The sequence below is a fragment of the Tetrao urogallus genome (genome assembly GCF_951394365.1).
Source record: "Tetrao urogallus genome assembly, chromosome: 4".
Classification (NCBI taxonomy): Eukaryota; Metazoa; Chordata; class Aves; order Galliformes; family Phasianidae; genus Tetrao; species Tetrao urogallus.
In genome coordinates, this window is record NC_136817.1 from 68,859,851 (window position 1) to 68,874,776 (window position 14,926).

Here is a 14,926-nt window from a genome sequence, read left to right on the forward strand (position 1 = left end):
CAGCAGGCACTAAAAAATTACATCAAAAAATTAAGAGCAGACAGGCTACTTAGACCCTTAAGAGGACTGCACAATGCACAGTAATTACTTTTCCTCCAGGACCGCTCCAGATTTGAAGATAAGTGTTAATGATATGCAAAACCTGGCAGAACATTTAAAAATCACACTGCAAATTGAGATAGAGTTATAAAGCATCTGAAGTAAACCTGAACAAATAGTAGTGCCTCTGGAACTGCCCATAAATGTATTAGATTTAGCTCAGTTAAGAGTCATTTATACAAGTAATTAACAGTTCTAAGTGTACTCTTGCTCTTCAGTATTTAGTCAAGTTCCCTTTTGTATAGCATTGTCAGGCTCCAAGCATACAAACGCAATATTGGGATAATTTTGCCTCTTTCTGGAGTAAAAGCCTGGAGGTATCACAAAGAAGAAGTGAGAACAGATGGGGGTTGGCCCTTGTAGTCTTCCTACAAGAAGTAGGTAATGAGAGGTAATGGCCTCAAGTTGTTTCAGGGAAGGTTCAGATTGGATACTAGGAGACATTTATTCTCCAATAGAGTGGTCAGGCACTGGCACAGACACGTCTCTGGAGGTACTCAAGAACCATGGAGATGTGGCACTGAGGGATGTGGTCAGTGGGCATGGTGGGATGGATTGGACTTGGTGTTCTTAGAAGTCTTTCCCAGCCTTAATGAATCTGTGTTGTGACTGGTAGCCAGCAGACAGCTGGTTCTCCCCTGACAGGGGAAACATGGGAGGATGGAAACCACCATGTCAGAGCTTGGCAGCCCCTCTGCCTTTCTTTGCTTTAGGCAAAATACTCATTCAGGCTTCACGAGGGAAACTTAGAAGTTTAGGGCAAGAGCTTCTCCTTTAGACAAAAATATAGCAATCTTAGTCCAAAACTGCTTGTTTTGGACTTTCATAGCATTCTGTACCATGCACTCTTTCCATCCCATGAAAAACCCCAAGCACCTCGTTGGGTTTTTTTTTTCTGATGCTGTTCTCAGCATGAGCCAGAAAGAAGGAGAATACTGCAATTTTAATTATGAGAACCTCCCCCAGTAAGGAGCAACCCCGTTACGACCTCCCTCCACACCGCGCACTTCTGTATCGCGTGCTGCGGAAGAGGCTCTGCTGTTATTTCCTCCCTATCCTCACAGCTGCATCCAGCCCAGTCAGGACACCCAGGTCTGCTTTGCAAATAGGTAAACTGAGGCACAGAGCACTGCTGCAACTAGCATGAGACAGGTCGTTGGAGCATTTGCTGTTTCTGGCTCTGAATAATATAAAGGATGCTTTTGTCATCACAGAAATGATTACTGGGGGTATTTTCCTGGAGATCAGTAGCTGATCAGGGCTGAAAGCCTGCTCACTGTCTAAGCAGACCCTCACAGTCACTAAGCCCTAGAAATGTACACAATTACTGAGCCTATAATAAACCAGTGGTTACAGAATTGCAAGTGCTATGCAGAATACATTGACATGCCTCTATTTAGATTCGAAATCATACAAATAAAAATTCAAGTTATTTACACAATAATGTTTTGAGTCTTGGGGATTTTCTCAGTTTCCCAAGGGATACTGCATTTCTCACACATTTTAATAGATTTAGGGTTGATCACAGCTATGTGCACCACCTCTCAGGCTGCAGTTCAATTTGCACCCACCTCAAAACTGGGTAGGGCTGCTCCAGTTAACCCTAAATATAAGAGGAAGAAGCGTTCTGGCTTATTTACCCTTCTATTTTAGTGCACTGAGGATGTGTCAAGGCAGCAGTGTATCTAGGGCGTTTCTCTGAACGACTTGCTATAAAATACTAAAAAAATTGCTATAGGTTTTGTCATTTTTGGTTGTTTTTCTAACTGAGAGCTACGTGGATCTTGCTGCCCCATTCAGAGCAAAGCAGGTGGTGCTCCAATTGAAACGGAGCCATCCTCAAGCCCAGCGCACGCTCAAGTTCCTTCCAACAACATTAACTTGTGTTGTTTGCTTCAGCCAGTCAGTCGTCGTTTCCTGCAGAGTGCAGATGTCAAGATCAAACAAATACAGCTTTGGTGGCTGGGCCACACGCTGAAAACAGTGTCAGTGGGGATGGCTGGTGCACCTGGCCCAATTCCTCTGTACAGGGCTGCAGCCCTCCCCCATCTCTTTCCTGCGTGCATATAATACCTTGCAAAAACCAAGGCTATCAGCAGACTAAGGAAAATACATCTGAGCAAAAGGAACATATCCTTTAGCCTTAAGGAAGACTTAATGTTGCTGATAGCTTTTACCAGTGTCAGCTTTCTCCTTTTACCTAACTGTTCAATCCTTATTTTGAGAGTTAAGTGAGCAAGTATCTCCTCCTGCTATAAGACTGGAGCGGAAGAGGAAAGATGAGCACGTGGCTATACTGGTGTCATCTGTTTAAATATGAGCACCAAGAGGGTTTAGGATCAAGGCTGTGCCTGCCAACATCACTGCCCTTCTGCACCTGGGAACCTGGCTGGACATGGGGTCTCATCTGCTGATGAATTCAGTGCTCCCAGATGCAGCTCAAGCCAACAGGAGCTGCTGAACAAGCTGAGTGCTGGCTTGATTTTACTACCATTGTTCCTATAAACAGCCCTTTCCAAGTTCAAGGGAAATATTAGACTAATTAGGCTAATTCACTAATTAAATTAACATCCAGCCTCCTCTACTGTCCCCAGTGCAATGCACTGATGGAGCTACTACTCACATATTCCTGAAAGTTTGGTAGCAGAGGTAAATGGATGCTTTCCTCACCTTTAACCCATATCCCATGCCTTTGCTATGCAGAATTAACTCCACACTACAGAACGACTGCAAACATGTACTGATTTTCACAGAGCAATTGAATACTGCTGATTAACAGCCTAGTGCTACAGGGAGAATGCTCCATGCCTGCAGTGCAGGGCACTGACAGGACACACTTCAAGTACCACACAGAGCTGCATCTTAAGCAAGAAGGCAGCAAAATATCCCAGAGCTGCTCCCTCCTTCACCGAGCTTTTAAACTTTTACCTGAGAGTGCCATAGAAACGTGAAGGCTGCTCATGTGAGTACACAGATTAACCCATAAATGGGCAGGTGGTGGCTGGAAAGGGATGAATAGTTTGGGAGCATGCTAGAAGGCACTGCAGTCACTAGGCCACCATTAAGGGAGAAGGAGATCTCGGCTCATAAGGATGGACAATCTCAACATATCTTTTGCCTCCCATTCAACACATTCAACAAAGTGGTGTGGAGAAAACTCTGCATTTAAATTAGACTTTTTAGCATGGGAAGACTCTCACTGAAACCTTGGTGTGGTTTCTCTACCTAATCCCATCTCAGCCAACTGAAATGAGAGTTAATAGAAACTTTGCATTTCCAAGTAAACTGCTGACACAGAGCTGCTTGTGTCTCAAGCACTTTGATTTTTTTTCCTCAAGACTCTGAATGAATGTGGATCAAGGAAATGTCATGCATATTTGCAGCCTCATATTTCCCTGTGGCAACAAAGCAAAACAGATCTGGACTGAAGAATACTGTTGCAAGACTTACCTTTAATAATACCTTTGAAGGCATCAAGCACAAAAGTGATTGATATAAAAAGTGCAATTATTTCTTCTGTTGACCTGTGAAAAAATTCCATGAATTAATACAGCTATTATCAGAGCATGCATTCAACTCCATTCAAAGAAAATCAGCATATTCAGGCATTCACATCAAAATATACAAATTATAGTTAGACTCTAACTCAGGAAAGAAAACCCAGTGAATCCTTTAAAGCTTCTCTTCAAGCTGGAACAATAAGCCAAAATGATACGAGCTTCATCTCTCAAAATACATTTTGCAGCAAGTTTGTAATTAAGGAGCTCGTGGAATGTGTAATTTTTCCATTTGCTGAATAATCCGATCAAAATACGACTTTTTGAAAATAGCTACCTTTTAAAGAGCTTCATCAGAAGACTGAAATTAAAGAGGGAGTACATCACAAGGAAAAAGCTGTTCCACAGTCCAATCCAAGCATAGAAAGCACTGAAATCCAAGTTGTAGTCATCACAGATTCCTCGAATGACTGCAGAATTGAAGCATTCACACATCAGATTAAGCTGAGATTCTCATTTGCTTGATGACAAGAAGAGGACTAATTTTAAGACTTTGCCCAACCACACCTATAGCAGACACCATTAAATCTGTTCTTATACTCCATGTACAAGCATTGGATCAGTCTTTTTTTCCTCCTCTCCCCCAGCCACTAGAAATAGAGCAAAAAATATTTGGAAAACATTCTCCCACACTGCTCAAAGCATCCTTCCTATGTATTAAGGCCACAAAATCCTGCTTAGAATTTGCTCTTTATGACAACTCAGGTGCAGTTGAGAAAAGGATCTCATGCATGTTTTTGGACCACGTTTACTCTGTCAGTGCACTGCAGACTAAAACTTCCCAACTTAATTGGAGTCCATTGAATTGTTCCTAGAGATACTGATTGAGTTTGCTCCTTTTCATCTCTGGCTCAGTAGTATAATCTCCCAGCTGTAACTGGAAAGCTACTTATCACACCATATCAGAGTGATAAAGATCCCTTGTTGCTGGCTCTTATCAAGGTGGTGAAATGCAGCTCCATGAGAAAGTAGCCAGATAAAAAGATTTCTTTCTTGAAGCACAAATGCTTATTCTCATGACTTTTTCTTTTCCCCAGATCATTCCATTAAAACCAAGTCTCTTTAACTAAACATGCACCGAGCTTCTTCTCTCAGCACCAAATGTAGCCCTTTACAATTGACTTAAGAAAAAGAAATGCAACTAGAACTCTAGTAGGGTTGCAAGATTCTCACACGGAGTCACTTTTCACTAATCTTAATCAAATCAGCCCCCAGCATACACATTTAATAGGCTTACCATTAATGTAGAGTGCTAAAGGAGCTGTAGTCAGGAGCACGACAAGAGGCTGCCCTGAGAAGAGTGCATAAAGCAGCCCTCCAATACACTGGCCAACGATTGTCTTCTGCACATCTATGAGTAATTGGAAAGGAAGGAAAGAAACATTTTTTCTTCTAATTGAAAGAATTCTTTATTCACAGAGCAGACTCGCTGATGAATAAGAGGAATACTTCGAGTGCATAGAGGTGAGAAAGCACGAAGTGACCCTATGCCTAGTGTAACTGAATAGCCAAGCGTGGGACCTACAAAGATCATCAAGTCTAACAGTGTAATAATTTAGGATGTCAACAAGTTTAATCCGGAAGACCTTTGGGACAGAATTTTAACTCAATCTTATGAGCTGCTTCAGGGACACAACTGGGGCAGAACAACACATCCAACACTCTATCAGCATTTTGGACACTGCTAATCAAATTTGGATTAAAATCCAGCAGCTTGCCTGGGGAAAATGTACACACAGTACACTGCATAGTTAGAAAGCAAGTGTTATTTAATAAAGGCAGGGTATAATTCTAGCTGTTCAGATCTGATGATATTACCCCCAAATAGTCAACCTGACTTCTCAGAAAAATCATGAACTTAAGATCACTCAGTGATGCTTTATTCAGCAAAGAAGGACTACAAAAACTGAGTGATTAGGGCTACCCAACTTGAACACACGGGATCCTAAAGAGATAGAAAGAGGATAAACTTACCAATAGCTCCTCGGGTGTTTTCATCATTGAGGGACCCAAAAGCAATAGATGGAAGGAGGCAGGCGAAATACAGAAAAATCATAGTTGTGATGTATTTTCCTATAGCCTTATTGTTTCCAATAATACCTAGTGTAAACCCAAAAAGTTGTTAGTGCTGCACACTTGGAAATCATTGAAACCTTGTTCAGAAAAGGTATATGTGCCATTAGATCTTTTAATACTAAGACACATCAGGAGAAATGTAGTCCACTTTAGTCTAAATATCTAGGCAGTCTTTGGCACTTGCTTCTGCACAACTGCATTCCTGTGCACCTAGTACCAGAACAAGCAATACCAACAGCACCACATTACAGGCTGCTTCAGCTGGCACTCCTGGCCATCACCAAAACAGGAAATCCTAGGAGCTGCTTGTTCAGTTTAAGAAGCTAGGAAAAGGATCAAAGCAGAAGTCAGAATGTTAATGTTCATAAACCCCCACCTCCTGCCTTTTTAATACCAACTTCACAGGTATTCTGTGCTATGGCCCTAACAAGCTTCATGATGATCACTTGCCATTGCAACTCACAATGCTCAAGGCAGGAAAACATGAAGCACTTCATTTTTCCCTAAGTAGAAATCTGAGATTATAAGGCTTGAATCAATAAAGTGCTTTTCTGAGCCAATTAGTGCTAGCAGACTTATCAAAACAAATAGCACAAGAGGTCAGGAATGCGTACATTAAAAGAGTTTTGCTTTAAAAAAAGCCTTTCTGAAAGAATGGCTTCTTTTCCAGCCACTCACCCCTTCTCATCTCCATCGGAAAAAACACATCGGGCTGTAACAAAAGCAGCCAGAAAGAGAATTAAAGTGTCATAACATGAATTTAAGGGCCTCTGAAGTAGCTTCCCTTCCCTTTCCTGTTTTCAGGCTGATGTCCATCCCCAGTGAGCTCATATCACCCCTGAGGGAAAGGATACAAGATGACAACAGCTGACATTACTCAAGAAGAAGCTCAAGAAGTTTTTGTGAGTTTTCTTTTTTTTTTTTTTTCCCCCACTGAGCAGCCTCAGAATGGTTATGGCAGAAAGAATCTCCTCCAAAATAAAAAAAAAAAAAAGCCAACAATTAGCCTTCAGTCTGCCTGTGCCACCATTCTCAATGATGCCTCTGCTGAAATACTTGGGCAGATTTGGAGTCATCCATTTTTCCCTTTTGTGGAAGTCACTTGAGTAGGGAGCTCCCACCCATTTGCCCCCAAGCTCCCAAATGCCTATCAAAGCCTCTGCTACCATCAGGTTCTTGCCAAAGGAAGCTACCAGCACAAGAGTTGGATCTGAGAAAGGTATTTTGCATCCGAGGCTTTTGGTGTCACACAGAAAATCAGGGCACTGCCACAACTGATTGCTTTTCACTCCACTGATTGTCAATCACTCGATGACTTCCAGATCCTTATCTAACATCTGTTTCGTGCACCGCTTGCAGTGCAGAGATAAAGACAGAAGGAGGATGCAAAAGCCAAAAAAAAGATGTGTAATGATCGAGCAGCCATACGAGTAAAGGACACCTTGTGAAGGCTCCCTTTTGCAGACCTGAGAAGTAGACACAAATAGGAACGATGCTCAGCATCCTTAAAAAAGTAATAAGAAAACAGGGAGAGCTGAAACTTGACAGGAGACATCTCAAGCATGCAAATATAAGCCTGACCTTCCAAGAGTCATGGGACCAGCTGTTTCAGGGCAGATTCTTTTCAGTGTATTGTGAAGATTCAGAAACCACAGACCACATTCCTGACCACTCTTGGCAACCGCAGTGCCTGAAACGTTCTTTTTCCAGATAAAGTGTTCTCATGTGATCAAGTTAAACAGCTACAGGCTCCCACCTCACACTCCCAAGTGCCTGAGACCTTTAGAAAGGATGAAAGGTTCTGTAGGGCAAAAAGGAGACTAAGCATTAGTTTCACAAGTAGAGATTGTCACTCCTTGCTCTGAGAACAACGTGGCTCCAGAACACAGGCTTCTTTGGACAAAGGAGTCTTTCCAGTGTGAAAGATCAGAAGCAGCAGTTCTTGAAAGCTTTGCATTCATAAAAGGACAGAGAAACAACAGATGGAAGAAAAGGGTCATTTTCAAAACACAGAAAGGTTTGTAAGTGATGAGGTTGTAAAACCTCAGTTAATTAAACCATGGTATAAGCAGGTGGAAAGAAGAAGCCTTGAAGGGACTCTCTAAAACTTATGCATGGCTTTTGGCTTCAGCCTTGCTTTGCAAGCAACTGTTAGAGCAGGAGTCTTTGCTGATCGCGGAGATCCTTATGCAGCATTATGGCTGAGTCCAAGATTCCCAGCAGAAGCAAACTTTTAGTCCATTTTCAGTCACAGGAGATCCAGAGAGCAAAGAAACCCTTCCGGTGGCAGAAAAATTCACTTCATAATGGAGATAACTACATCAAATTTAATGTACCCTTTCATAAATACTATAGATCACTCCCTATTCGCAGTTAAAATCATGAGCAAGTACCTCCTCGTTGTACAGACTCCACTGAGACAAGCACTAAATTCCAGCATTAGTCACAATTTACCTTTTACCTTTTTGAAATCAACATCTGGCTACATATTTTCAGGGTTTATTAGCAATCTGGAGACTGTCATTACTTCATCTCTAAAAAGGTGGGCTGCGTTACGACAGCATTTCACCTGCAGCAGGCTCATAAAGCCATTGAAAAATGTGTCACTCCAACTGCAGCACATCAATTTGTAGCCAAAAGTCAACTTAGTTCAGCTGTGAAATTTGAGTAATTAACTATTACTGGAGCAATCCCTTGAAATTAAGGTACATCTACACATTGAAAGGGGAAGTGATTATGTTCATCAACATGACAGTTCTATTTTACTTGCCTGAATTTCAGAAGTGACTTTTTCTTTTAAAATGACAAGGTTAGAGGTTCAGAGAATACCACGTTGTTGGCCTCACTTTGCCTGGCATTCTGCAACAGTAATTTTACAGGTCCAGGGGCTGGCACTGAAGCTCCTTACGTCTACTAATTGTACATTTACTGAATCCAACTTGAGATGGACAGTCCATGATTCATCTGACAACTGAAGTTCCTTCCCAATTCTCCGAAATATCTAATGCAAAGTAGGCTTAATTAAACCAATTCGCATCACAGCAGCAAGGATATGTCTATTAAAACCTTGACAAAAGAAATACCTTTCAATGGTTAGAAGCTAATAATAACACTATCTATAGCCTTCCACGTATTAAGCCATAAAAAGGCAAAACATTATAAACCTCTGCTAAAGCTCTCAAGCTGGGTTTTTACTTCTGTTAGCAGCTGCTGGACTCCACCCAACTTCCTAATGACACACAGAAGATGAATCTTCCCTAAGTCCAACAAAGAGTAAATCACACTACAACAAGCAAGACTAAGAACTAGAAAAGTAGATCCAGCTGATCTCTTGGGGCAGACAAACCAAGAATACGCTCAGACTAGGGAACAGTGAATAAACAAGTAGCATGTACAAATGCCACCAACTCCTGAGGATGTCACTGGCAGAGGAGCTCTCACAGGAACTGATTGGGAACGGTGCAGGACCAAGGACAGGGAGAATTCAACAGATCCAGCCAGCTCTCAACCCACCACAGATAGGGGCAAACATAACCTCATAATAAACCTCACCCTTACCTCTTCTATTCACCTTCCTTCCCTGATACAGCAGAATCCAACACTGAAGCTCATCTTAAGAGTTCAGAGAGAATTCTCTTAAGAGAATCTTAAGAGCTTCAGACACCTCAAGTTTCCTCAAGCACTCCACAGTTTTAATTCCTCCATGTTGTACCAGGAAACGTAAGCCAAGGAATAAGAGTAGGGTCTTCAAGGGGTGGCAAGTAACTTGTAGCTGAGTCCAGGCATCTTCTGAGAGTCCCTTCTTTCACTCAAACCAGCCTCAAAATTCAAAAGTTTCAAGAAGCTAGTAAGCTTCGATTGAATTTTAGAGTAATAAATAATTGGTAGGACAAGTGTTTTGAAACTGTTGACAGGACAAGATCAGGAGGAAGTTCTGCACAAGTTTTGCTTCAAAAAAGAAAGAGCCTCAAATAATGCAGTCATTAAGAAAAGGCTACACATCAAATTGACTGCACCCTAGCTTTAAAGGAAAATCACACGTTTTCCTTAGGCTCAGCATAATCACATTTTTCATCTTCAGATGCTCCCGCCAAAATCTGTTTACTACAAGCCACTTGTACCATCAGTTCTGGAGAAAACCAGAAAGCTCTTTGTTATTTGCACATTCAGACATTGAAGACTTCTACAATCCAAAGCAAATTTAAGCTTGACTAATTCCTAATCTGGGGGAAACTAAAAAAAGACTCCTTTCTGCTCTTTCCCACATCACAATAGCTAAGGATAATTTAAAGACCAGCTTTCTGCATCATGTGAATAAGATCAATCACACAAAAAAGTCCAACTGACAAAACACTTGCTGGCCCTACAAAGGCCTTATTTATCACCCAGCTGTTAATCGGTTTATCTATCTCAACCAAAATCCCAGGATGCTTCTCAGATTAAGGATTTAGATTCCAACCATTCAGCAAAGAGGCATCTTTGCTATTCAAAGTTCTTTGATGATGCACGTGTGATTGTCTGGAGTACAGATATTTGGATAGCTCAATTCCCTAATGTTTTGGTGCACTGCTGCTTTGAGATGGTCCAGGAATTTCACATTGTTGATCACCTTCAGTCTTGGTGGTTTATGGCAGATATTTTCTACTCCATATGGTTTTCATTCCACAGAGATCTTTTTAAAAGAATTTATCTTAATTTCCAGTTTCTGGGAAGTAGCACATAGAAATACTTCCAGGCTTTTAGAAATTCTCCTCCCTTCCCTGTATCATACATGAAAGAGAGCATGACTCCTTCTAAGGTGAACTTCACTTTTGGGCTGAAATAGTTCTCAAGTTCAGCTTAGCTCACTTCAGCATCTTTTCTCTCCAAGAGCTGTATAACATGATAAACGACTACATGCTATATTTACATTTTATACCAGAACAATTCTCTGCAATATTTGCAATGCTGCATTCTCACCATGACAGTATTTCAGAGGCAGCCAAATGAACAGTGCTCCCAAGCCAGTCAACCCCAGCATCTTGTCTAGGGCAATCAGGATCTACTGCATGCATTGGTGTGCAAAAAGCTTGCCAACTTGGCTATAGTTGGCAGGGTCAAGACTGAGAAGCAGAGGAATAGTTACTTTGGATGCATGCAGAGCATCAACGTGAACCCAAAAATGGATTCCCAGACCTGCTGTCAGCCTGTTGGCTACACGACCATCATACAATGCACTTTTGCCTGTTAACCTACTGCACACTCAGGATATGGACAGCTGTAAGTATAGCAAGTATCTACAGATAAGTCTCAGCTTTCCTAAAAGGATGTTTCTCTGCGCTGCAAGATCCTTATTCACTTCCCTTCCCCTTACAATGATCAGTTGGAATCTGGAGGCCCCACAAAGAAATAGCCATGGAGACAAAGCATCCTGAAACCATTTCAGGGGTGTACAAATTAGGAGCTCATGTCCTCTAACAGATTTCTTTGCTGCTAGCCAAGAAATCACGTTTGTGTTTTTCATCAGGCTCCTTGCTGCAACTGTGAAAACAATTTCTTAACGCTCTTCCTTCTCAATATGCCCTCAATCCCCATAAAAACATAGCCTAAGCTTGACTTCACATAGAGCCGCCCCCTGTTAATCTTAGGCCTCACAGAAACAGTTCCATTCCAGCAGTTACAAAGCTCTTGTAAAGAGTATCCAGCACAACCACGATACAAAGTGACAGCAAATTCCATTTCATTCTTTACAACAAAATGGGTGCCACCAACTGCAAAAACGCTTGTGGTATGCACCTTGTCTTCTTACACCACTTGCAAAAGGGCAATGCAGGGAGTGTACTGGGATAACTCTGCCTTGGGCTAAAGAGTTGAATAGCAGAAAGGCATTTGATGATCTCCCAGATTCTCCTTGCCTACACTCTACATCTTTTGTTTGTGCAAAATTTTTTGGGGTTGATTCCAGATGACTGAATTATTAATAGACTCCCCCAAAAGCTGTAAGGAACTGAACAAGCTTTGATGTCAGGCAGAGGCTCTGAAGTTATGGTTTGCTCTGAAGACTTTTCATGGCTATGAAGAACCTCTGGAAGTAAAAGCCCGCGAGTAGAAAGAGGAGAAAACTCTGAAAAGCAACACTGCTGTTGTGGGAACTACAGTGCCCCACACCTGAGGCTCAGTATAAACATCGTGTTACTGCTTCTATGATCTGACTACAGAAGACAAGCTATATCCTGTTTTTAAGAGGCACTGAGCTGAAGTTACTGCAGCTCAGGTTTTGTTTAAGCACTCTCTACTCCCACTGCATCACCATAATTACTGTTGAAGCTGGCTTGCAAGGACAGCAAAAAGGGTCTATTAGGCCGCTGCTGACTAATTAGGTTGCAGTGAGTTGAACTGTGTTTGCACACAACAATAATCAATCTACTTAATCGCCTCATAGCTTAATAAGAATTAAAATCCTCATCTACACACAGCTATCATCTTTATTTAGGGAATACTGCAAGCTTCTCATCTACAATGTGTGCTGCTGCCTATTCATAGGCTTTAGTCAACATACTTGTTTAAATAAGAACTAACAGAGCTATTACACATATCAAAGAACATATTCAATGCACACTGTAAACAGGACATCATATCACAAATTCAAAAATCGGGCCAATGTTTCCATAAATACTGGCCAACATACCATCAGTGAAGTCCAACGCGTACACTGGAAATCTTCGTGCAATGTCATCAAAAATCCCCTTGCCAACATTGAGAAACTCATGCAGCTGAAGAAAGGAAGGAAGTGCTGTGTCAGTTTAAAGGCTCGTGTATTGTCAAAGAGATTAACCTCCTTATTCAATACTGATAGGAGCAACACTGGTCATTTTGAATAGGGCATTCAAATTGGATTTCGTAATGATAATAAAAATAGACCCTTCACTCTTCAAACTATATCTTGAAAAGCACTGTAAGAGAAAAATCCCCAGACCACCCTATTTTCCTCCATTCCTTCCCTCTTTCTCATCCTATTCATGTCCACATCCCTGCTTTGTAGATGAGGGAGCTGATGCACAGCATTGAAGAGACCTGCCAAAGACACCCCTTGGCCAACAGTTGGATTAGACCTCAGGCACAGGGATAACATCTGGGTACCCATAGGATAAACACAAGGATAAAGAGCCCTCCCCCACTGCTCCAGACAACTTGCTGATATATCCCACCAGGAAATTCTTCCCAAAAACCACATGAAACACGTGTAAGAGGGTCTGCACATTGTGCTCTTTCCTTTAGCACGGCCACAAAAGAGAACATCTCAAACTGGTATAGTCTGGGAACTAAGACCATCTACATCCCCAACTCAGCTCAAAGGGAACAGGCTGAATTAACTTCACACAATCAAACAGTAGTTTCTGTCTATTAAAAGCCAGTAAGAACACTGTGAAATGGTTACAGAAACCTGACATGTTCCCTTTTACTTGTGCTCTGAGGGCCTGCAAGGTGCAATATGCTTGTGTATATGAACTGATGCATAACACAAGCAACAAGGAGCTTTATAGAAATAAAAGACAGCTGTTATTGACTTACAGCCTCCCAGTTCTCAACTACATCATTAAGAAAAGCACCAGTGTTCCCTGTTATCCTCAATTCAGAGTACACACGCTATTCCAAACAGAAAATGCAGCCTAATACGGTGCTAGTTATCCCAACTGCCTCATGAAAAACATTGTATGTTTCCTGCAGAACAAGGGACACCGCTAAGGAAGCATAAAGCGAAAGTCACGGATGAATTCTATATTAACAGACCATCTTAAGCCAGCACAGAGGTCATCTTTCTACATGTTTGGTTGTTTTATGTAGAAATGGATGGAAGCTATTGCTATGGAAAGGACTGACCTTGCCCCGCTCTCTTAACAGACACACAGCTTTGCTTTTTCTTACCTGCCTTGCAGTACCTGGAAATTCAGTCATGTCACAACATCAAACAGAATAAGAAAATGTCTCTTACAAAGGGAATACACCATAGCACATCAAACACTTAAGGTTTTTCAGGTGCAAAAGCTCTCTCAAAGCTCTAACTCTTTTATCAGTCCTTACCACATCTTAGGTCCCAAGTAAGTCAAATTCTGTTGCATTTTGCCAATATACCTCCAGTACTTGTAGAGAGTTTCAGCTCTCTGCAATGAACAACCAGGAGGAAAGGAAAACAAATGGTATAACATAACTGCATTTTAAGTATTTCCGGAAAAAACAACAACTATGAACTCAAATCAACAGGCGTATTTGGACATCAAAGCCATATGCACTTAAAAAGCAATTTGATTTCTCCCCCCAGAAAGACATTCCTAAAGGCACGAGTCAGCCAGCAAATCACAATGGCTTTAATGACTAATATGTTTACTTGTCTCATTGCAGTGACTATGGGAAAAGGATGCTCAGAGCAGCTCACCTTTGAGGGGAAGAAGCCACACACTCACTGCTTGCCTGAGGCTGAGCAGGATGGGGTTGCTTATGCAAGCTGCCTGCTATAGGAAGCAGGGAACACAAAAATGTATTGATCTTAATGTCCCACAAGGCACACAGAGGCAAATTTGAGAAAAGGTGAGGCAGCAGGTTATGTTTGAGACCTTTGAACCTTTCTTTACGCATTTATTTCTTGCCTGTGGGCAAGTTTGGCTTGGAGTGAAGATGTCAAGCTAAACCTCAGTGCTGTTTCTATAGAGACCACTGACATAAAAACTGTGGCTAAATATGGGGAACATTGTTTATGCTGTATAAGTTATCCTCTTACTTCCCTCTTGCTCTAACTTAACACTCAACTCTTCTAAGTTTGAGCCTCCCAAGAGTTAAAAATACATATCTTAAGGACAATGCTGGCACTTCATTTACTTCATCCTCCTCCTTCGAGTTGCTTCCTCACACCCTCAAGAGCTGGTGATCTCTTGGGCTGCCATTCCTTGCTTCTTTCCCTATCAGTGGGAAGAGTTTGCTTGGACCTCTTTTCCACTCCCATTCATGGCAGCAGCTCTCTCACAGCCCTATCATGTTTTTGGCATGACACACCAATCCCAGGTGGCCTTATCCAATCCATTTTTCTTCCATTTTTGCTGCATCCGCACAGCAAGCTCACAGCTTTCTACCTTCCATTCTACATCTCCTTCCACGCCTCTTTCACAAACTACCATCATTTGAGTTAGCCTATTTCTCTACGTCAGTACTGTAAGGGATAG

The 14,926-nt window shown here is 41.7% G+C and overlaps 1 protein-coding gene across 1 annotated transcript in view; it reads right to left on the bottom strand.

Moving 5' to 3' along the window:
* Positions 1-14,926, bottom strand: part of SLC4A11 (solute carrier family 4 member 11) — a gene marked incomplete at its 3' end in the record, with an annotated part of 72,121 nt that overhangs the window by 16,179 nt on the left and 41,016 nt on the right. The window contains exons 8-12 of the mRNA XM_079534550.1: positions 12,400-12,484; positions 5,631-5,756; positions 4,894-5,007; positions 3,934-4,066; positions 3,550-3,623 (exon numbers count right to left, since the gene is read on the bottom strand). Of these exons, the coding sequence (XP_079390676.1) occupies positions 3,550-3,623; positions 3,934-4,066; positions 4,894-5,007; positions 5,631-5,756; positions 12,400-12,484 (532 nt within the window). The remainder of the gene's footprint in view (positions 1-3,549; positions 3,624-3,933; positions 4,067-4,893; positions 5,008-5,630; positions 5,757-12,399; positions 12,485-14,926) is intronic.